This window comes from Cajanus cajan, chromosome 9 (genome assembly GCF_000230855.2).
Source record: "Cajanus cajan strain Asha chromosome 9, NIPB_CcT2T_4, whole genome shotgun sequence".
Taxonomy (NCBI): domain Eukaryota; kingdom Viridiplantae; phylum Streptophyta; class Magnoliopsida; order Fabales; family Fabaceae; genus Cajanus; species Cajanus cajan.
In genome coordinates, this window is record NC_138525.1 from 52,026,368 (window position 1) to 52,051,197 (window position 24,830).

The window sequence follows — 24,830 nt, forward strand, 5'->3', positions numbered from 1 at the left end:
CCTGGTCGGATTCTTCTTCCGAAAAGGCCGTAGTACGTATCGAAGGTTCCGCAACTTCGATCGGTATCATGGCGTTCGTCCCGTACACTAAGTTGAAAGGGGTATCCTGGGTCGAGGAATGCACTGTTGTGTGGTACGACCATAGTACCCGGGGAAGCTCGTCCGCCCAAGAAGCGCCTGAGTCTTGGACACGCTTTTTTAGCCCTGCTAGAATTATCTTGTTAGCCGACTCCGCCTGACCATTAGATTGGGGATGCTCAACAAAGGTGAACGTCATTCGGATTCCAATCCCCCGGCAGAACTCGCGGACTTTCGAACTTGCAAATTGCGTTCCGTTATCCGATACCAGCACCTGAGGAACACCGTATCTGCATACAACATTTTTCCACAAGAACGTCTTTACCTTCTCTGCTGAAATGGTCGCTACCGGCTCCGCTTCGATCCACTTGCTGAAATAGTCCACGGCCACTATCAAGAATTTTAACTGTCTCACGGCTATCGGGAACGGACCGAGGATGTCGATGCCCCATTTGTTGAATGGCCAGGGAGACAGAATTGAGTGAAGTCGTTCAGCCGGGGAGTGACGCAAGGTTGCGTGCCTTTGACATCCATCACATTTCTGAACCCAGTTGACACAGTCATTTCTCAGACTCGGCCAGAAGTAGCCTGCCCTCGCCACTTTGTACACCAATGCTCGTCCTCCAATGTGACTCCCACACATTCCACCATGTATCTCGTCCATCACCCGTTGTGCTTGCGACATAGTCAAACACTTTAACAGGGGAGAGCTGAATCCTCTTCGGTACAGTCTTTCGTTAATGACCACGAACCTGGCCGACTCCCTCTGTATCAGCGAAGCCTCTTTCTTATCCTCTGGCAATTCTCCCCGAGTTAGGTATGCAATGTACGGTCCCATCCACGAATCGAGCTCTTCTTGGACGAAAAGAACACTCCCCTGAGGCTCATTAATACTGGGTTGTGCTAAGGTTTCCTGGATGACCGATCGAGTGGCTCCCGGCTTCTTCGTGCTAGCCAGCTTGGAAAGGAGATCGGCTCTCGAGTTCTGCTCTCGGGGAACGTGGTTAAGCGTGAACTCTCAGAAATTCTCCGATAGAAACTTAACTTTTTCCAGGTACTTAGCCAGTTGAGGGTCCTTCGCTTGGAAAGTGCCTGCTACTTGCCCCGTGATCAATTGAGAGTCGCTTCGTGCTGACAAAATTGTCGCCCCTATTTCCTTTGCCAATGCCATACCAGCCAACAATGCCTCATACTCGGCCTGATTGTTACTTGCTCGGAATTCAAAACGCAGCGACTGCTCCAACAAAATTCCTCCCGGTCCTTCCAAGACGATTCCTGCTCCACTTCCCCTGAGATTTGATGCCCCATCTACTGACAAGATCCACTGCATTTCTCCGACCTCTCCCTCATCGGCGGGCGCGGTCAGCTCCATCACAAAATCGGCTAGCGCTTGAGCTTTGATTGCTCCTCTCGGCTCATACTTAATTGAATGCTCCGATAGTTCTATAGACCACTTCATCATTCTTCCCGCTAGGTCTGGCTTCTGTAGCACTTGTCTAATCGGATGGTCCGTACGCACAATCACTTCATAGCTCTGGAAGTAGTGCCTTAACTTCCGCGCAGTCACCAATATCGCAAGTGCCAATTTCTCAATCTTTTGATACCTCGTTTCTGCTCCTTGTAGGACTCGACTCACGAAGTATACCGGTACCTGGGTGCCTTCCTGCTCTTGGACCAACACTGCACTGACTGCTCGGTCGGATGCCGATATGTAAACCAACAACGGAAGATTCAGTTTCGGCTTCATCAGTATCGGCGGCGATGCTAGCGACCTTTTGAGTTCTAAGAAGGCTTCCTCACATTCGTTTGCCCAGACAAATCGGTCGTTCTTCTTTAAGCATTGGAAAAGCGGCAACGCCTTATCGGCTGACTTGGAAAGGAAACGTGATAAGGAAGCCATCCTTCCCGTGAACTGCTGCACCTCCTTTATCGTGGAAGGACTCCTCATGTTAATGATCGCCGAGCATTTGTCAGGATTTGCCTCGATGCCGCGATGAGTTAGCAAAAAACCCAGGAATTTTCCCGCTTGGACTCCAAAGGAACATTTCTCAAGGTTCAACTTAAGCTGGTATTTTCCTATGGTATCGAACAATTCCCTCAGGTCGTCTATATGCCGGTCCAAACTCATTGACTTTACCACCATGTCGTCCACGTAGGCCTCCACGTTCTTACCCAACTGATCCACCAGCACTTTGTCCATTAGACGTTGATACGTTGCCCCTGCATTTTTCAATCCAAAAGGCATTACCTTATAGCAATAGTTGGCCTGGTCAGCAATGAACGCGGTTTTATCCTCGTCGGCTGTGTGCATTCGAATCTGATTGTAACCAGAATACGCATCCATAAAACTTAGCAACTCGTATCCCGACGCACCATCGACAAGGCAGTCTATATTCGGTAGGGGGTATGAATCCTTCGGGCACGCCTTGTTTAGATCGGTGAAATCTGTGCACATTCTCCATTTTCCGCTGCTTTTTCGTACCATCACAACATTTGCAAGCCAAGTCGGGTATTGTATTTCTCGGACGAATCCTGCTGTTAGCAACTTGTCGGTTTCTTCAGCAATGGCTTTGCGCTTGTCCTCACCAAACTTCCTCCTCTTTTGGATGACGGGTTTTGCGCGTGGATCGATGGCTAGCTTGTGGCACATGAAATCGGGGTCCACTCCTGGCATATCTCTGACGTGCCACGCGAATGCTGACACGTTCGCCCTTAACACTTCAACCAATTTCTCGGAATCCTCCTGACTGAGGGATGTACCAACCTTCACCTTCTTTCCCTCCATCAACGTCACCTCCTTGATGTCTTCCGCAGGGGCTGGTCGGCGATCAAAATGGCTCACTCTGGGGTCTAGGTCGATGGAGTGGACCTCCTGCTCCACCTGTGCCGTATACAGTCGTCTTCGTGCTTTCAAACTGTCGCCATAGCATTTCCGAGCCGCCTCCTGGTCCACTCGGAGAGTGCCCACAGTACCATTCGGCAACGGATACTTCACCTTCAGGTGGGAAGTAGACACCACCGCTCCTAGCTTGTTCAGGGTCGGCCTGCCGATCAATATACTATAGGATGACTGCGTGTTGACCACCAGATACCGAACAACCACCGTCTTCATCTGAGCGCCCTGGCCAAAGGTTGTTTCCAGGTCGGCATATCCCCTTGCAATGACCTGGTCTCCTGCAAAACCCACTAAAGTTCCTGCATAAGGGATTAGTCGTTCGTTAGGTATCTTCATCCCCTCGAAAGTTTCCCAAAATAAAATGTCAGCGGAGCTTCCCTGGTCAATCAATACACGCTTCACGTTGTACCCCATGACAATCGCCGATACGACGACGGGGTCGTCCTCATGAGGGGCCACTCCCTCATAATCTGAGTCCGAGAACGAAATCACTGGCTGAGTAGGTCGCCGGAACTCCGATAAGGTGAGCACTGACCGAGTGTACCTTTTTCGTGCAGAAGAGGTAATTCCCCCACCCGCGAAGCCCCCCGCTACAGTGTTGAAATCCCCATGGATTGGTTGCTGATGGGCTTCCGACGGTTTTGCTGGCACGCCTCCGGGAGGAGTTCTCTCTTTACGCCTATCCCTCCCGGCGTCGTCTTGAGTACGCCTGGTTCGCCTATCCGACGAGCTTCCCTCCTGCTTTTTCGCTACGAACTCCTTCAGTCGTCCCTCCTTGATCAACCGTTCTATCTGCCTTCCCAGGACGAAACAATTTTCAGTTGTGTGCCCGTGAGTCCTGTGAAACTCACACCACGCGGTTTTGAAAGGGCCCAACTGACGCTCCGTCACCGCTGGGAACTCAAACAACGAGGCACTATTAACATTGTGGAGTATCTGTCTCCTGGGAACAGTGAGTGGAGTGAACTTCTCTTCTTCATCGCCCCGCATCCACTCGCCTCTTGACCGACCTCCATGATCGGCCTGTCGGTAATTGCCCTCCTTCGCACTGTACCGGCCGCCCCGCTTATTCCAGTCTGACCGAGGACGGAGATGTTTGTTTCCCTCTTTATTGCTGCCTCCTGCTTCTCGGTTCTCAGCCGCCCTTTTAACAATCTGGTTTTCCTCCGTCTTGATGTGGCTCAAAGCAAAAGCCCTTACCTCCGACATCGTTTGACAGTTCGCTCTTTCGAGTGCAATGTCGAAAGCCCCAGACCTCAGACCTTTCTGGAATGCGATAACCGCCATCTTCTCGTCCAATGATGTTATCCTCAAAGTGACCTCATTAAATCTTTGCAGGAAATCTTTCAGAGATTCCTCGCGTTGCTGTTTGAGGTCGAACAAATCCGATGTGATCGGCGGCTTCTTTTTGTTAGCAGCGAATTGCGCCATGAAGAGCCGGCTGAAAACATCAAAATCGGTGATCGCCCTATCCGGGAGACCGCTAAACCAGTCGAGCGCCGCCTTCTTGAGAGTGCCCATGAACAACTTGCAATGGACTTCCATGCTCCCTCCACAGATTAACATTTGAGCCCGGAAGTCTGTCAAGTGCTGACTGGGATCTTGCGTTCCATCGAAAGGCTCGATCTGCGGTATCTGATGATCCCTAGGGATCACCTCGGCCTCTATGGCCTCCGAAAATGGTCGAAAGTCCCTAGGGACCTCCAACATGACGTCCTCCTCAACAGTCCTAGTACTAGCCGCTACTCTGGCCTGCAGCTCGTCGGCTCTTCTCCTTATCTCCTCATTTTTGCGTTGAATGGCCTCCTCTCTCTCCCTGGATCGTGCATTGTCCTCCCTTAAACCATTGATCATGGCCATCATCTCCTCCATGGTAGGGGGTTGCGAGTTGTTGTTGTTGCCGCCTTTCGCCATGGTAAAGTGTAGGTCTTTCTGTATGACTTGGGGCGTAGGAAGAGTTTCACCGTAGCCCCACGGTGGGCGCCAAAATGTTCCGGCCAAGGGGTGGACTAGGGTTTTTTCCTAGGTTGTGCCTCAAAGCCAGAGCATTCAAAAGTGTGTTCTGCCGTCTCAACTCTAGGGTTTCAGGCTTTATGGTGCGTTGTTCGTGGGCCTCTTAGACCCCGAGGATCACGGGATTTCCCTAACCGTTCTTATCACGATGATGCGAGATCAACGGGAACGAGTTCAGTCGGGGTCCGACCGACAGGGTCTATACCGAAAATCCGACGAGATAAGTGCCGAGTGGTTCCCTGGTAGGCAAGAGGAATCGAGCTCGCTAAGCCTAGTCGGGCTATGACCGAATAGGCTTTTACTGAACCCTAAATCGGGTTAATACCGAGTAGGAGATCATGGTCACCTTATTTCCGAGTGCCCATAAGGCGAGAGGTTTTAGGGCCTGGTTAACAAGTCGGGTAATTTCCGAGTATAGGGCTGTTGACGTCCTATCACCGTTAAGGAGATCAGATCGGCCCATGACCGAGACGGTACACTTGCCTTCCAGCCTTGAGCCTGTGAAGCGTGGAGGCTAAACCGAGTGTTCATCTTAACGGCATCGGACCTAGGCCGAGAATATGTATCGGTCTATGACCGAGACGGTACAGTTCCTTATACTAATTCATTAAAATTCATTTTGATAATTCAAAGTTAATAATAATAACTTTTAAACTAGTCTTTGTTTAATAATAGTAACACACATTCCATACTTTAGAATCATTCCTTGCACTAATTCATTAAAATTCACTCAACTTGAAATTTTATGAAATAGTTTAATAAAATTTCATGATATTCATGAACTTGAAACGTTATAATATCCATCAACTTGAAATATTTACAATGAAACTTTATGATATTCACAACTTTGAAATGTTATGATATCCACATGATGCTTCTCCATTTTTCCTAATTAAAGGCGATGGTGAACAAGATTCATCCAAGTAGGGTCATCCTCACATTTTGAGTTCTAGGTGAAATAATATGTTAGAACTCCTTATATATATATAAGTATTAAAATATAAACATAATTTATAAAAAGTAGACACATAATTTTATTACCCCTCAGTCTTATAATAAGTGGTGTCCTATATTATTTTATATAGGCTAAGAAAAACTAATAAATTAATGAAAGAGAAAAATAATTTTACAAAATTGAGTTTATAATTATTTTTCTTTTCTAGAAACAATGCAATACAATAACATTTCTAAATAATATTATTAAAAGTATAAATGAAAAAGAAGTAGTTAATACTACATTAAAAATTTAATATAACACCTAATTTAAGACTTTTTTTTTTATTTTTTATAAATAGTACACTTGTAACACTGTTTTCAATTATTATTTATTTAATTATTTTATTTTATTTAATAATGGTTAATATGTTGTTTTATGTTTTAAATTTCTAAAGATTTATGAATTCTTATGAGTTCGTTGTTTAGGGATTGTTTTAAGTTGATGTTATTGTTGACCAAATTTAGAGGAATGTATATAAGATTTTCTTAAGATTTGAACGTCACAAGTTCATTTTCTTAAGAAATTTGGAGACAAATTATAGAGAGACTCTAAAGTCAAACGAAACCATTCTTCCTTTTGACTTCACGGATTGCTCAGATATTTCCTAGGAGCTTAGTTTGTATTGTTGAGTTGTGATTTGAAACTTCAGAGCTGAGCATCAGGAGTAAAGTTGTCGTGCGAGCTCTGAAGGAAGTTTTGGAGGACCATGTTCTTTGGCATTTTTTTTCTCTCTTCTTCCTCTTTTCTTGGAGAATCGAGATAAAGGAAACTTGCAAATTGACTTTTGTTGAGTTGTGTGTGTTGATTTTTGGTTATCTTGTCCAATTTGTTGGTTGGTCGTTGGATTAAGAAGTTGAATTCTTATGTTTTAGATGTTCTTGTATGTCTTAGAGAAGAATTGATGATCTTAAGGCTTCTTGTTGTTGCATGTTGTCTAATTTGATAAATATGATTATAATGAGATTGGTTCAACTCATACTTCAAATACTATGAAACTAATTTTTATTTAAAATTTAATAACTACCGGTTGTTTTCAAAATTGTTCCAAATAGGTATGTCATCATTGCATTAATTTTCTTATTTTAATATAAATAAGAAAATTAAAATTAAGGACCTAATAAAATTTATCAACTTTAAACAATTTTATTTTTGAAAATCAATACAAAGCAACACTAAAATTCACACTATACTAATTTTTGGATTGAGTAACTTGTGAATTAATAAAGCAATATATTGAGAAGATAATACTTATCTTGTGTATATTCATAATTCTTGACGAAGATTAGTGATTGTTAAATGCATATTATGTGATTTTTAGTTATACCATGGTTAAAAAAAAATAAACATATGTTGAAGATTTATTTAATAAATTGCAATATTAATTATTAATTAAAAAATGAATTAAATATATCAAATCTCAAATGAATTATTTCATGATACGAGTAATATGATGGATGAATAAACATTAAATATTTATTTAAGTTTATAGAAATAAAAATGATTATATGACAACTTTTAGATTTTTTTAAAACTATAATTATTAGTGTTTAATATATCTTTTATACTTTTTGATCTTTATTATAAGATACTTTTAATTCAATTACATGATTAATTAATTTTATTGAGTTTATAAAAAAGAATATGATTTTTCTAATTCTATCCTTTTTTACTTATTAAAGTTTATGCACTAATACTAATAAAATTAATTGATAAAGGACAATTTACGAGTTAAGAGGTGAGAAAAGACATTTATCAAATTATCTTCTCATCATTATAACAATAATTATATATTCTCACAATCTTTAATCTTTAATAGGGACAAGAGAAGTGAAATTAATACTTTATAAAAATTATAACGAGTCTTATAAAAAAAGACTATTATTTCTTTCTAAAATTGGAGTACACATTTTTTTATAGATGATTTTACTCTTAAATTTTAAAATAAAAAAAATAATAATAAAAATTAATCATTCTTAGATAAAACTCAAACTCAACACCTTTAAATATCGTTGAAAGATCCTCTTATGTCAAATTTGAATATAATAAAGTGGTGTTGGAATTTTGATTTATCTTCTTTATTAATAAATATTAAATAGGTGAGGTTGAAACTTGAAATTGAATTTTCTCGTATCAAATTTAAATATAATAAAGTCATGTTAAAACCCAAAATGATCTGTGATATCGTTGAAACATCTCTAAAATTGCATGGCCCCTACAGAATTCTAGATAAAAAAAAGATTATTTCAACAACAGATAGCATGCCTACAATTAATTATTTTTTTACAATTTCTAGCTCTGTGCTAGTCCTATTGCTGTTTTATCTTCCAATCTAAGCCTATGATCATAAATCATAGGCGAAAATAAATCACCAATGCTTTATTTCATAAGAACAAACGACTTTATTCTTGAATTAAATCTACGCTCCAAAGTATAATCATGTACCATTGCTTTCCATGTTAGCTGTACATTCCGAAGATATCTTTCTGTATAAATCACCTTCACACACCAATAATATATCTTCTGGAGACATCATTGAACCTCTGCTCAAATAATGTAGAGCACCTCGCCTGCATTAAAACATTATGCAATTGAGCAATATTCAATGATTCTTGGTTGTTAACCTTTTCGATTAATCAGAAGGTTCAAAACTGAATTTGCTTCATAAACATGTACCTTCCTTTTCTCATCTTTCCAGAACCATGTGAAATACGGGAACCTTCCGAAATTGAAATTTGGCGCAGTGAAGATATATATTCATTGAATGCAAGACCTTTCATTGCCAATGATGATCTCGCAGGTGTAATAGACTGTATCACCTTGGACAAAGATTTTCTGTTTTCATTATATTGACAAAGTAAGTGCCCACATTAAATAAATACCGAAAAAGAATTTGTAAAATGAAAGTTAAGGCCATATACCTCTTCATATCATTTGTTGGGTTGTTCATCTCTAATTGCTTTTTGGCATGGATACCTGTGCTTTTTGTGTAGTCCTGTCTAGATAATTTTCCCAGTGCCATAACATTAGTAGTGCAATCCAACATCTCTGAAGTTAGATCTACCTCGTTCTTACAACCGAACTTAGATCCCACATCTGATATGTGTTTGGCATATAAACAAAAACCATGTTCAGCAATAGTAGACATCATCATCTGCTCATCATACCAACTAAACGTGACTTCATCATGAAGGGACATTGGAGGCTCCATGATACCCTGCACATTCATTATTATCATAAATGGAGGTACTTACAATATAGATGAAGATTTATTTTTTATTTTTCAAAGGCACTTACATTTTGATTTTGTTGGTGATTACGAAACAGTAAGTCAGCTTCAGAAATTAGATTGGTCAGCCCACTAGTAAGTTTAACAACTTCAACAACACCCTGCTGTTCTGGGTTGGCATGCTGTCCTAAATCCTTTTGACAAACACGAAGTTCCCTCCACAAATTTTGTACCATATCCGTTGCCATAGATGGACTGGACTCAACAATCTTTGACTTCAATTTAGAATCAGCATGACCACAATCATCCATCACATTACACACAGCTGTGGTTTCCAAGTTCTCATCTCTGAAATCTTGCACAGCTGTTTTCAGAGAAGGTATATGAATTTCAGTATTTTCCAATAAATAAGAATTTTGTGGCAATTTGTATGAGGACTGACAAACACCAAGAGTGAACGGTGTTTGCTCATTATTCAGAGGAACTTCTAGTGGACCAGCATGACAACCAAAAACTGGTCCAGACATGGACTTCATTCCATTTTGAATTGCTGTCTCAGGAACGAATGTTGATCCTGGAAAACAGGGTATATCAAATGATTTATGTGTTTCATTTAAGCATGCATCACTATACTTATACCATTCTTCCTCTGAATCTTCCAAACTAGAACAAACCAGTTTTTTAAATAATGTGCTGGGGTAGGTTTGATTCAATTCAAACTTACAGGGAATTTGACTGTTGCTTTCATGGGAATGTCTCTTGTAAGAGTCATCATGAACATCTTGAGTATGTCCATTATTTGGATCCATCACCTTACAATCAGAGGCCATCACCATGACTTTACTTTGATCCTTTTTCCCAGAAGATGTTATTGGGAATCCAGAACAATTTGAAAGCCCATAAACAGCATTATATTGACTTTCAAACTCACTGCATGCAGGAGATCTCTTGATCCTCTCTACCTTGGTCTCTGAATAACCAGTCTTCATACATGGCTCATCTAAATCATTTTTCCCTTCATTTATGTCTAGATCTTTATTAACTAACTCCTGCAAGCATGAGTTTTCCTCCATTATGGTTATTGACCTAGCAACTTCCTTCTCAATTAGATTGGATAAATCCGAGGGATAATTCCAGGGTAGTATCTTTGGTACTATCTGATGACAAGCCTCGAGATCAAAAGAAAGTGAGCCGTACACCTTCCGCGCTTTCCTGTCTGGACAGCAAAGAAACAAAATGTAAGTTTTTGTGATGTGAATCAATCATTGTATTATTTGTCAATATTAATTACCTAAGCAGTTATATTCACACACAATGGATTTCAGTTGGTTTCTAGAAGTACCTAGGGAAAAAAATCTTTCCATCAAAATGAGGTCATAATTAAAATGTATTAAGAAAATAGGGAGGAAAGGCATTAAAGAAAAATCTTTTAAGTTTTCAATAAGACTTCTTAAAAAGGGCAATCTAGCACGATGGTCTCACCTAGTGGGATCTAGTGAGCCTAGATGTACATCGAGAGGCTGTTTTTTGGGTTTGATTCATTGTATTTAGGTTTGAGCTGAATAGGACTATTAAGAATGACAAAGCCCTCTTTATAACGCAGTTGCATTTTAAAGACTAGTCAAGCTAGGACAACCTTTTGCCAATTGATCTATGTGTTCAATGCAGAGTCTGTTTGTAATTTGAGTATGTGAGACCTCCAAGTTACAAGGTAGCAAGCAACCTTACTGTGCCAATGCTCACTCTCTAAGAAGATATAGTAATATTGTAGAAAATAAGACATAATATAATACTGTATCATGCACTAGAAAAACTGGTGAGGGCACATCTTGATGCTAATTGAAAAATAGCCATTATGGCAATCTCAAGAAAGACAATTCCAATATATGAACAGAAAGAATTTGTTCAAAGAAAATGAATAAATAAATAACCATGTAACTGATATTGGTTTCCCCCAAGTCAATTTTCTCACAATTACAAAACTGTTCATCCCTATCTCTCTTGATATAAGTATTTTTTTTTTAAGATTATCTAGTCCCAATTGCTGTCTTTTGCAACACAGCTCATCTAATCTCAAACCTAACATTTTTAACCTATTAAATCTTTCCCAAAATCAATCAATAAATAATATAATAACATGTTTTATTTTTTGTATACATGTAGTAAGCTATTGCTAACACAAATGAAAAAATGTAGGCCTTAATGAGAGAGCAATAATAAGCCCAAATTTAGACAATTATGGTTTTCTTATAAGTCTTAAACATGCACACATGCAACAAATGTATGCTGTGTAATACAACTTTTGTGTATTGTTTACTCTGGAACCGTAATACACCTTTGCTGTATTTTTTACTCTGGAACCAGAACTGAAGTTGCATAATGGTTTTACGAATATCTCCACCACACGACTGGACAAACTTTTTCAGTAAAGGAGGATTGATGTTGACTTCTTCCATGACACAAACCTGCAGGTCAGCCACAGAATGTATAAATTTCGCTTTCCATTTTCTCCCTTCTTTCAAGGGATTGGAAATCCTAAAGCACATACCATGTACATATGACAAAGCAACTCATCTGGCAATGGCAATGAAAAAGAAATATGTAGTCTTGCGAAACTAACTGGTAGGCCAGCATTATTACCTATTTTGAAAAAATGACATTGTCATAAATATGAACACACATTGATAAAAACTATAAGTTGAGCAATGATGCATTATTGTAACAAGTCATCTCACTATTGGTGGTCAATATAATTGGCCCTTTTGCTGTCTCAGAAATGTGTCGTATGGCAGCTATACATCCGCTATCCTCAGGAAAAAGGATGTCCACATCCTCAAATAGAATTAAACTCTGGACACTATCGCTTGTAAGTACATCACATTTTCCATGTAACCTTGGAGATGTTCCACCAGGACTATGGGCTTCATCATCGGAAATGATTATCGGTTCAATCATCCCATCATCTGTCTCCTCAACTGCTATACCATTAGGTAAAGCAGGAGCCGGAAGCAACTGCTCATTTTTCTTATGTGAACTTAGAGTTTGATCCAGTAAACTGAAAGAGAAAGCACCATTTAAGATATATTACATCAGAACAGCTTGACAGAAGGCTTCTTACAATGAGTAACTTGATTCTATTAAAATAAGATTGAAAAAGAAAACCATGTAATGAAGACATTCAATATTAAATTCTATTCTCACATTTTCTCCTTACACCCATTCATTTGCTTTTCTATCTCAGTGATGAATGAATTTAGGAGCCCATCCAGCACTCCAGCCAACATTACAAGGTTATTGCTTAAGACATCTAGGGACCTCAACAACACTTCTTAATAGTTTGATCATGCCTTTAACTATCGTGAACATCTAAAATTTTGTTAGGATCCAATTACCAGTTATGGGACTTGAGTCCCACATTGGAAGTATGGGATTCTAGTGTGAGGTTTATAAGCTCTTGAACTCTCCAACCACAACCAAACTTTTGCAGTGTGGTTCTCGGTTCTCCCAAGGTTTTTATTGCCGTTGGAACTTATCAATTGGTATCAAAGCCTTCTATCATGTCTCACATCTACAAATGGGTGGCACAGGTGGTGATGCCAATGTTATAAAATAACTGTTATAACCCTGTTATAACGGAATAGCAGAACAGTCTCTAGGCAAATTGCCATTTGCCATCTGTTATTTGGCATTTTATGGCAATCCGCCATGGCCATCACGCTGTAAATGTTTACAACAGTCCTTCTTCCTCGTGTATTCAACAATTCTTCATCTTTTTTGTTCTATTTGAGTTCCTATTCTTTGTCTTTTTTTTTTTCTTCTTCTCCATCTCCATTTGTTGGGTCTGGCTTGAGTTCCTATTTTGTTCTAACATTGACAATTATTTTTTGTTCCTTATTTTTATGAAACTTTAATGAATTATGATTTTGTTATTTATGATATTTAACTATTTAAGTTGATATTATGTTGTTTTTATTATATTTTGCAGTTTCTTTTTGTTTTTGCATATAATATATATATATATATATATATATATATATATATATATATATATATATATATATATATATATATATATATATATATATATATATATCTTTTTGTCTGCCATAGGCCGCCACCATATGTTTATGACGGATTTTTGGCTCACCGTCATGTACCATTATTTGTTATCAATAACCTTGGTTGATGCTAGTAATTGCAATGTTCACATGGGACTAGTTAAAGGGCAAGTGCATAGCCAACCTGCATGGGCGTTGGTGCTACTGAGCATGGTGCAATGTTAGGATCCAATTGCAAGGTATGGGACCTGAGTCCAACATTAGAAGCATGGGATTCTACTGTGGGGTTTGTAAGGATTTGGGCTCTCCAACTACAACAACTACCTTTGTGGTGTGATTCTCACAAGGTTTTTTTTTTTTTTTCAATCAAATTTTCTTTTCTCTCTTTAATTGGATAATCACCCTACTAGAGGTTGAAAAAATCAATCTACTAATATAAAGACAACAAAGAATCACACAATGCTTTTATCTATTCAGCATATAGTTTATTTAGTCTATGGTATTTCCTCCGGGGCATCCATATTCCCATGTAAATTTAAAAGAAGTGCTGATTATATGTGAAAGAAGAAATGCTCTTTCTAAAACAAAAGTAACAGTCAAATAAGTCAACAAAATATTGAAGGAAAGTGAAAGCACATGTATAAGGTAAAGTTTGGTCAGATAAAATAACACAGCAACATATGATTTCAGTCACAACGATTCTTAATAAGCATTGAAAGTACAAATTAATAAACCTTTTCACCGCATGTGATTTAAGAGCCTCTCCAAGATTTTGCTTGACAGCAGCCCCCTTTCGACAATCTGATGTATTGATCTGTTAAGACATGATCCATAAACTTTAATATTTTTGCAAATTCATAAACAAAATTACAGATATATAAAAACAAAGAAAGGAAAAGTTTTAATAGGAAACAACTAGAAGATATTTATTAAAGGCTGCTCAAGGGAGTGCGGGGATACATCCTACATCTATTTCTCAAATACTTCCTATCGGAAACTAGGCCAGTATAAGTGCTACACAAATAATTGTTTCCAACAGTACTATTATTATGTCTTTAGGAAAGGAAACTGCTGGGTTATCAAGAAAATAGGTGAAGACTTCATATGCCTCTAATTATTGGTCCTCTAATTTGTGAAGGTAATCAGTGGTGTTAGGTGGAGATTTACATTGGCACATGGAAACATTTTTTGCTTTGGTAGTTACAAACAAAGATAAGGTTGCATTGGCAATGCTGAAAATCAACTTGATTTCCAAAATGAGTGTGACAAAGGACAGAATTCTGATGGGAAATAGATAAATGCTGAAGCATTTTTTTAAAGTTGTGAACTGTCTAGAGTTTTCTCTATGCACCAAGAGAGAATAGATAGAGTGAAATTAAACAATGTTGTTGATAATGCCTGCATCATTCAGGATTCAAACCCTACTGAAGAGGTTGAAGAAGATTCTCCATTTGTAGGTACAAAGGTGGCCAGAATTTACGTGCTGAAAATGATCTTGATTCCTTTTATAAAGACAATGAAGGTCTGTTTGTGAATGAATTAAGGAAAGAGTATGAGAAATAGGATGTTCAGGCAGGGTGTTATAACATTGATTGTAACTTACAAGGAATGAAAATATTTTCAAACAAAAAAGTGCTGAAGTTGTTGAAACTTGTTTGTGTTTCCAAGTTTTCATAAAATGAAAGGTTAATTTTGAAGATGATTAAGGTTTACTTCTGGATAGTTTGAGTAAAAATTGATCAATAGAATGTTGAGAAAGAGTGTTCCTACATTGATGGTAACTTATGTGATGTTTGAGTTCATTCTAGTTTTAATTTCTTCTTGATCTAGATTCATTTGAAAAATTAAATGTAACTATTAGTAAGGTGCATGAGATTAATGAATAGTATAATTAAAAATAGATCAAATTGAAAGTATTAATATCCAAAAATATATTGTTAAATAGTGATACCTCTAAAATCTCAAACCCTTGCTCTTGGGCACAAGCATAAACAGCTGCAGACTTGCCGCTCTGCAGCATTACAAACTCATACTTTAGCAACCAGTAAAAAGTTATGAACAATAAGTGTTTACACTAAAAATATTGAATCCGACAGCATATAAATGATGATAATTATCAAGAACTATGTTAGATTCATTCACATCATATTTATAAATAGGAGGGGTTTTGTGTAAGTTTTAAAAATAGAAAGGATTTGCGTAAAAAAAAGCAAAATAGAAGAGACGTTAAAAAAAATTACCTAGAATTTAATATGCCACAAAAGATTATAACTCAATTGTGAAATAGTTTTATAATTGGGTCATTCAGTCTCTAGTTAGTTAAAAATCAAAGTTATTTTTTCATTTTCCATACCATTTAGAATTTTCACCCATTAAATTATATTTTTATTAATCAAATGACACATGATTATGTATTTCAACACACCCCAATTGGTCCTGTAATCAGAAGAACATTCTGTAGGGAATCCTTCTCATCAATAACTTCTGAAGCATGGTCACTGTCAGAATAGATATGATTGTCATCATCTTGCCTTTGACTATCCCTATTAGACGAATCCTTTTTGCTGCATTCATAACGTCTTTTATGCCAAAGGTGTAACCAGTCACGCAAGAAATTCACAGCCTCTTCGTTACCACACACCTAAACAAAGTCAGGATATAATAAATGCATAATTCAGAAAATACAAACATTGAGAATTAAAACATGCAATTTAATATGTGAGTGTGAGCGCGTGCATGCGCGCGCGCACACACATATATATATATATAATACAATATGAACAAAAAATGTCGAACCTCAAAAGCTTTTGTTGGTTTGTATTTATGTATCCATAAACTGCTCTTAGCTTTACTTTCACAACTATGGTAGTAAGACCTCATACTGCAAAGCAGTATTCAAGGGAAAACTATATCAGTAAAAAAATTGCTAGACAAGTCTCCAGCATAAATGCCAAAAAAAAAGAAGTTCCAGCTGTAATAGATGCTGTCAATCACATCATAAAAAAAAAATTAGAAAAACAGACATATAACTGTAGTGCTAAGAGAAAGTAGACACATACATCAGTCCGTACTTAGTAGGTTAAGAGAGAGATTGCGAAAAGAAAGAAACAGAAAGTGATTGCTTAAAATAGTATACCACATCTATCAAAATGTAAAGACCACAAAATGATTTCACAGCCACCTTGCTTTTGGCCAAAACAATCACAAGTAAACCAATTAATTAGGGATATATTGTTCCTAGTCTTAAAGGATCTAATAACTGAGACTCAAAGTTCATGTAATGGTTTAGTGAAAAGAAAAAATAAACAGTGCAACAAAAGGTAATTAAGAGAATCTACAATATAAAGAAAATATGCATGACATAAACATAAAATAAAAAAAAAGATTCACTATGGTAAAATTTACGCATATTATCACCAAGAAGATATTTGGTTTGGGTAATGTGTGTTAACCTTTCTTGAAGAAATTTACTTTGTGGCTCAGTATCTGACTTTCTGAAAATGTTCTTATGTCCTGAAAAAGTATTGATTTCATTCCCCTCCAAGTCCAGGTCCTGATAATAATTTTTTGTAAGTTATAAGTACACTGAGATGAGAGTATCACTTCTAAACTAGTTTCTACTGATTATTTTTAGTTGTGAAAAGGGGATGGATTATTGAGAACAAAGTATATTATACAATAAATTATATACCACCTTGACACCTTCTAGCTTTGATGGACATATTGCTCGCTCATTAGCTAGGCCAGCTGAATTTGTTAGTGATATTTCCAGCATATTATCTGACTGTTTAAAAAGTTGATCTGAGCAAGACATGACATTCTGAGAAATTGAAGTGCTTGAGGATTTTAAAGCATCAGGAAAGTTATCAAAATTTAAGGATTCAACAAAACATAAATTTAAACTTGTTGGACCAAACTCCGCAGTGGTGGTATCATTCAAAAATGTCCAACCACTCCAGTCAAGGGGTGAAACATCATCCTGCATTGACAATAAGAAATTACAGAATTTAAATCTCAAACAAGAAAATTCATTTAAATATTTAATTTTTTTAATAAAAGAAGAAATTTTGTAATGAAGAGAAGAATCTATAAAAACAAAGAAAAAACTAATAGAACAGAACTTCCTATCACTCAACATACTTGTGAGTGAAACCCCATCAAAAGGGTCACATGTTGTTTTAGGCCAAACACCTAATCTTTTTCACAATTCACAAATCCAAGCTACTCTTTGTTCACATTAGAGGTAGCAACATCAAATCATACCTGAACATTTTCAAATACATGAATAGAATCACATGTAACTCCTCTCCCTTCCCTCTTAGTAGGGATTAAACTACATTCCTCCTCCTGATTTTTCTTCTCTACCTTCCACAATGAAAAAAACGGATGTATTTTCAGTCCTGCATACACCCTAGAATCTTCCTGATACAAAAAATACATAAAAAGAATCACATTACAATCATGCAGCATGAAACCAAGTCCCTGACTTCAAAAACCTTAACAAAAACTTAAAAGGTCAATGCACCAACAGGTCAGATCATCAAAATTTTACAACATGTCACTATTCCACACAGCTCAAACACAGACAAAAAAATTCTCTCATAAGTCAAAGTTATATGAAACACTAACCTCAGCCGATAATTTTGCCTCTAACTTCAAGTCGAACTTCCATGCAGAATTGGGTGAATTGGCAACCGATCCATTTTTCTTAGGCGTGCTATTCTGCCCAAGTAAAGGACACATTAGAAAATTCTCAATTTTCACATTCCCTTTGGGAGGTCTCAAATTCAACACACACCGAAAAATATATGAGAAAACAAAAACACATGCACACCGAACAATGAATCATTTTAATTGACATCAAATGAACTATCTATAAACAGTGAGTCACCTTGGAGTTACTCTTCCTTGGAGTGAGTCGTTTTGCAGGGGAATTCTTCTTCTTCTTCTCTGTCACAGGGGAACTTTGTTCTTTTTTCTCTGTTTTCCTGCGCTTGGGTGTGCTTTGATTGTGTGGTTCCTCCTCCATTATTTTTTTTTTTTTTTTTGTGATTGAATGAATGAACAACAAGGTTTTGAAATTGAGACTGTATTTAATGGAATCAATGTAACAGAAACCGAAAGTTTTTAAAATTGAAATATTTTGGAGTTAAGATTCCCTGCAATGCTGCATGTGATTTTATACTTCTTAAAAGGTTACTTAAGTGTCACAGAATTGGAAAAAAAACGGTGCAAAGAACAAAAAAGTGAGAAAAAATAAATAGATGAAAAACAAATAATTTAAGTTTAATTTTACAAAAGAGAAGGAAGAAAAATAATATTGTGAGTTGTTTGGTTAAAAATAAAAGAAAAAATAATAATAAATAATTAGATGTTTTATTTTTATTGAGTAAAGACATGTTTTAAAGTGATATAAAAATATTAAAATAATTTAATAAATTATTTATATATTATAATTAATTAAAATACACATGAACATATAAAAAAAGATTAGTCTACTTAATATTTTCTTATGCAAATTAATAATATTTACATTTTAATATTTTTAGATTAGTCTAAATACTTTAAAAAAAGATTAGTCTAAATAATTTATGTAAATAATGTATAAAAGTAATATAAATAATGACATATAAATAATTTATCGTAACATTTTCTGTGTAATTTAAGATAAATTTTAAAAATTAAATTATAGGTCTGAATAAATTTTGTTGTAAAAATATTATATGTAAAGTGTAATTATAAACATTTTTTATTCAAAAATTATAAATATTTTAGTTTGATTATTATTATTTTTATATTTAACTTTAACATTATAATTTCTTTTACTAATTGTATTTTACCTTGTATAATGTCCAAAATAAATATTTATTTTATATAACAAATTTATAACTAATAAATTCTTGAGTAAATAAATCATATTATAATTAAAATTAAAACTTGTAAAAATAAATGTTAGTGAACATATAATTTATATTTTTAATTTATGATAAATATTTTGTATTGTAATACAAGATATTATTTTTATCTTTTGATGTTTTTTATTAAAAAGATATTAAAGATAAATTTAAAAATAAAAATTAAAATTATAGATTTAAAATTAAATTTAAAAATACTTCAATTAAAGAACAATAAATGCTTTCTCTCAAAATACTAACGCGTGCAAGAGAATCAGGATTGTGTGCAGGTGTAGACTATATTTATTTTGAAACAGTGAGTAGTCCATCATCATATTGGAGACTGTTTCCGGCCATACAATGGTTCTTGTTTGTACCGAAAACAGCTTTCAAATGTCATAAAGATTGTCTGCTTTTCACGGGCCTTCTGTTTCTTGTTTCTACTGAAAACAGCTTTCAGATGTCATAAGGATTGTCTATTCTTTCACGGGCATTGTATTTGGATGTTACATTTTTCCTGGAGTAAAAATAAATTTGATGCTACATATATTACAGACATTTTAAAACATTAGCATTAACTGCATCTACACCTGCTATTTACAAGAAAGAATTCAGTGAATTAACATCAACACCATGGAAGTCTTTAAGGGGATAAAATGTGAACACAAGCATTAAGCCATTCAACAATAAAATGTTCAATGCAATTTCACACTGTTGCAATAGTAGCATTGTTAGAAGAATAGAAGCCAGCATGGAATTCACAGCTAGACAAGACAACGAATAATTTTATTTACAAGTTGTTTGCATCAGCTAGATTTTGTAGGAAGTAATTAACAAATAAATTTATACACAGACAAGGCTCATTAAGCTCCATATATTTGCCATGGTCATGGAACAGTCATCTTTAGAGAGCCTTCAGGGCAAGTTTACTGCCTGTATGAACACCCTTTGCAGCAACTCTCAGCAATGCACGACTTTGATAAAGCCTGTTATCAAAATAGTAAGACAAAAAATTAGAAAACATTGCCATTGACTAATACACAATTCAAGTTTAGCTTGAGTAAAACTAGAGTAGCCTTAGCTAAACAAGTTCGTGGAGATGCTGCATTTCTTTCTAATTCAATGTTATTTACTTGAGTCGAAGGAAGATCACAACTTCATTTAATTTGCAGAGAATATAAACAACTTAGAATTTCATTTGATTAATAAATTTCAAACATTTTCTGCATAATATGTCATACAAAAAATGACAAATTGTCAGCGTACACACGCACATGCATGCACGATCAAAATGTCCAGGAAAATACAGGGTATAAAAGTATTTTACTGAAATTGTTTTAGAATCTTTACCAATTTTCATCATGACATGTATATGTCTTTCTCGTGTCCAGCAAAAGACAGAATATAGAAGTATGTTTTGAAATCATAATAATAGTTGAGAGTGTTACCCTGCCAAAGCAAGTCCCCAGGTAGACAGAGTATAAAACAACTTTCCAGCTTGCCAAATATCTAAAATCTTTTCCAGTTTGCTTGTACCTTGCAATGCTTTTGATAGTGCTGTAACATCATCAGATAATTTGAAATGAGATGCAGATATTTTGATATTAATCACAATGACAAAAAAATGTGTAATTAGACACTTCATTAAAAAATCATATCAATCAAAATATTGCCAAAGGTAGATAGGAAAATGAATAAGATAAGGTTAAACTACAATTTGGTCCTATACTTGCATTTTTTATTTAGTTCTCATATATGAAAAATTTTACATCTTTGTCCTTACATTAAAAAAGTTTACAAATAACTCCCTGGCATTTGCTGAATAGCTTAAGTCATAATAGAATTTAGTTTTATTTTCATAGAGGGATCAAAATGAAAAATGGTGGACCATGTAGGGATCATTGTGCAGAGTTTATTTATTTATTTATTTAATCTTTTATGTAGAGACCAAAATGAAGTATGAAATTTTTTTGATGTAGGGACTATAACAAAGAAGTGTCAACTACAAGGACTACATCAAAATTTGTTATAACTCTGGCAAACAAAAAAATCAATTAATAAACTTTTATTTTTTAACATAGGATTCAAAATCTAAAGTTTTTATTTGTTTTTCACGTAAGGACTAAAAACAGAAAAAATGTCAAGTATAAGAACCAAATTTATAATCAAGTTTACAGAACAAGTATTGGATTTTGAAGCAAGACAGTGGTTCCCAGCTCATGGATCAGCAATTTTGATATAAAAGCATTAAATGTAGAAAAGAAAAAAATCATTTAGTTGGAAGATTATCTGAAAAAAAAGTATTTTTCTCATCCATCATATTTGAAAAGGACTTTACCCATTAGTTACAACTTAACTTAATGACTCTGCAGCTAAAAGTCAAAAGTTTGTTAAGAACCATATGAATGCTAGACTAGGCAACTTGTACACTTTTCCCTTAGAGTTGGGCCATGTAAAAGGTTACTTATAGGCTGGATTAAGGAACATTGTTGGTAACTACTAACCTAATCAGAAAAAAAATAACAAAAAGAAAATTGATAGAAGAATAGAAGGGAAGCATCACAATTCTTGAGAATTGATAAGTCACAGTAGAAGATCACCACAAGAGTCAAGAGCTCTTGGAAAAAACATGGTTTAGCTCAATGAAGAACCCAATAGATTTAGTTTCTCTCCAATTGGAAAATACTCCTCATCACCACTACGACATGTTTTGTATAAAGGCAGAATAGTGATATAAGGGATGTTTAGGAGTTGCAAAAGTATGTGGAATTGAAAGAATTAATGTCTCAAGCCACTAAGGTAAAACAACAACTCAGGAAAGGGTGACATGAGGAGAAGTTTTTCAAACTTTGATTTTCCAAGTTGAAAGAAAAAAATAAGAAGGGAGGTACTTCCTCAAGCAATTCACTGTTGTACCTCAAAGGACTCGAAATAAGTCCAAAGAGTCCCCTAAAGATAAAATATTTCAAGTGTTTGGGAAGAGGTCACATAGCTTTGAAGTGCCAAAATAAGAAGACTATGTTACTTAAACAAAATAGGGAGATCATTAGTGAATTTTTTTTTTTATGATTTTGCCCTACCTAGTGATGAAGAGGAGTATTTTCCAATTGGAGAGAAACTGACTCTCTTGGGGTTCTACATTTAGTCAAACCTTGATCTTATCAAGAGGCCTTGACTCTTGTGGCAATCTTTTCCCATGGCTTACCAATTCTTGAGAATTGTGGCGCCCCCCTTCTATTCTTCTATCTCTATGGCCCCTGATTTTTATTCCATTGGGAATAAATCCCCCAAATCCTACCCTCAATATTCTACTAAGGCTGGCTCTCGAGCCTAACAGTTTCCTCACCAAGCAGAAAAAATAAAAGGATTGGAGAACCTTTTACGAACCCATTTGAGCAAGAGCAGATTATAAACTACAATTCTAGATCCTTTATTACAAATTAGGTGAAGGAAATGTAAAGGAAAAACCATTTAGATGCAAAAATGTGACAAAAAAACTCACTTTTCTGCAGTTCCTCTGGCGACAAATTCTGCAATTATAACAAGGCAATTAATGTCAGTCAGATCCAGAAAAAGAGATTAATAACAATGCATATTCTTTGAACACAGACACGGTCACACGCACCCGAGCTTTTGGGTTTGACAAAATGCATCTGGCCATAAAGTTGGCAACACCATCAACCACATGTTCCTCACTGATGACCAAGTAACTCTCATCATCAATTCCACTCCATTCCTCCATATTACTAGGATCTGTCTCATCCTTAACCCAAACCCACCAACTGGGTTCTTGAGAATCAACATTGACCAAAATGTCAGCTGACCGATAATCAACCTCTGTCAAATACAAACCAAAAACCAGAGAAATTGTCAATATCCAAGTAGTTCAGCACACACAAGGTACACCAGCAACAGCAAAGAAACTTAACCAAATACCATTAGCCTCTTTGAAGGGAAATTGATTTCCTCCGCTAGCAGTTTCTTCTTGTAGGAACTTCAGCCGAGTCAGGTACTCATCAGACCTCATGGTAGCAATTAACCGGTCATTCAACTGCAATCAAATACCCCCAAAATATAAACAATGAAAGGGGAAACATCATGACAACAGCCAATGCACAACGCAGCCAACTAATACCCCTTGGAATGATATTATGGAAATGCTTGCTGTTTTGCAAATGCAGGTGAAACAATATCACACAGAATGATTGACCAGTACCCAAAATAGCTTAATTTGTACATAATTACTAAGAAACTAAAAGTACCCAATTCAAAAAATAAACTTGCCCCAGAAATTAGCTTCTTTTTTGTTTTTTTTTTTTATTTATGAAAAGCTTATTTTTTCTTTATTTACCAATATTCCCACAAGTATTAGACTAATTCCACTGATACACGGTGTCGAGGGTAATGGTTAGGTTAAGAACACCCAAAGTGGCAACTTTATGATGTCTAGTCTCAGCTCATTTCCAACGCGACCAATATTTTATTGGATAACAATTAGCTTCTTTGATAAAAATAAAATTTAAGGAAACAGTAGCACCCAATTCAAAAATAAATAAATAACCATAAATTATTAGTATTTTTTTTTTTCATTTCCTATCCAGATGCCTAGTAGCCGTGACACAAATTCATGCTCGTTCGGTAATTATACAGAATCAATTCCTCCTACGTTAGCAATGTAACATCCGCGGTTGAGATTAACTTGGCACTCATCCCTCCTAATGCTATCAAAATTAAATTACACCAAAATCAATTTTATAAAACTTTAACACAAACTGGCCCTTTGAAGATGAAGGTTAGGTGAAGTGTTCATTTGTGAAACACAGCCTGTTTGATATAACCAAACAATTATTGATGTTCTTTTCAATTATAAAGAAAGATGTATTATCCAATTTAAAATAAATTAAACAATAATTTATTTAACCTTTTGAAGTAATTGAAATGCCAATTTTAAGAAAAATAAAAGACATTTTACAAAAAAGAACATTGTTTGATAGAAGGAGAGAAAAGGGGTGTACATCGGGAGGGCAATTATCGAAGCAAGGCGAATCAGAGAGGTTTTGGAGTAGTTTCAGATTCTGGCTGAGCAAGTTCCTGAGGCGTCGATTTTCTGATCGCAAAGACTCCAAGTCTTGGTCGGAGGGGCAGTTATAGTCGGCGACGACGGGATAATTGTGGTGGCGGCGGTAATTGTGGGTGTGCTCGACGGCGGTCCAAGCGACGTCGGCGACCTCGAGCACCGTCTTGGCCACCTCTACGCTTCGCATGGTTTGACTTTTGAGGATTCAGTATTCTTCCAATTGGCCCAAATCTGTTAGGGTTTCGGTTTTCGCAGGAAATGGATTGCTTTTAGTATGAACTTACACGCTTGTATAGGGAAAAAGTACGATAAGGGAATAACAGTTTTTTTAATAATTAAATAAGTAATATATTTTTTTAAGTCTGTAACAGTTTGTTTGTTTGTTTGTTTTTTTTTTTTTTTATTTATAAAAAAAATTGTAGTTAGTTATTAGAGGATAAACTCGAAAAACAAACTTAGAGAAAAAAAAAAAAAAAAGAAACCAACAATACTCTTAAGTCTTAACCGAATAGAATAAGGTGTTTGTTGTTAGGTTAAATTGTATTTTCTTTTTATATCAAATTTCTAATTTTGGTATTTTTTTTAATTTTA

The 24,830-nt window shown here is 35.9% G+C and overlaps 3 protein-coding genes across 4 annotated transcripts; all 3 read right to left on the minus strand.

Moving 5' to 3' along the window:
* Positions 1–1,096: 1,096 nt before the first annotated feature.
* LOC145952166 (uncharacterized) lies at positions 1,097–4,846 on the minus strand. Its single transcript, XM_083064392.1, has one exon. It carries the CDS (start codon positions 4,844–4,846, stop codon positions 1,097–1,099), a length of 3,750 nt encoding a protein of 1,249 aa, XP_082920518.1.
* Positions 4,847–8,204: 3,358 nt separating this feature from the next.
* LOC109796146 (uncharacterized) lies at positions 8,205–18,443 on the minus strand. 2 transcript variants are annotated; one of them, XM_020355801.3, is made up of 16 exons: positions 18,160–18,443; positions 17,898–17,990; positions 17,532–17,690; positions 16,960–17,247; positions 16,721–16,821; positions 16,065–16,149; positions 15,694–15,909; positions 15,220–15,279; positions 14,003–14,082; positions 11,946–12,265; positions 11,759–11,850; positions 11,546–11,675; positions 9,279–10,426; positions 8,903–9,198; positions 8,658–8,816; positions 8,205–8,551 (listed from the first exon to the last, which is right to left on the minus strand). In XM_020355801.3, the coding sequence occupies exons 1-16, from the start codon at positions 18,295–18,297 to the stop codon at positions 8,419–8,421; spliced, it is 3,498 nt and encodes a 1,165-aa protein (XP_020211390.1). In that variant the 5' UTR covers positions 18,298–18,443; the 3' UTR covers positions 8,205–8,418. The 2 variants fall into 2 exon arrangements, with proteins under 2 accessions (XP_020211390.1, XP_020211391.1); XM_020355802.3 differs by having other exon boundaries at positions 16,963–17,247; positions 18,160–18,442.
* Positions 18,444–19,833: 1,390 nt separating this feature from the next.
* Positions 19,834–24,525, minus strand: LOC109796147 (elongation factor). The gene is made up of 6 exons (XM_020355803.3): positions 24,178–24,525; positions 23,099–23,213; positions 22,788–22,999; positions 22,665–22,692; positions 20,611–20,719; positions 19,834–20,148 (listed from the first exon to the last, which is right to left on the minus strand). The coding sequence occupies exons 1-6, from the start codon at positions 24,424–24,426 to the stop codon at positions 20,067–20,069; spliced, it is 795 nt and encodes a 264-aa protein (XP_020211392.1). The 5' UTR covers positions 24,427–24,525; the 3' UTR covers positions 19,834–20,066.
* Between the last annotated feature and the right edge of the window lie 305 nt (positions 24,526–24,830).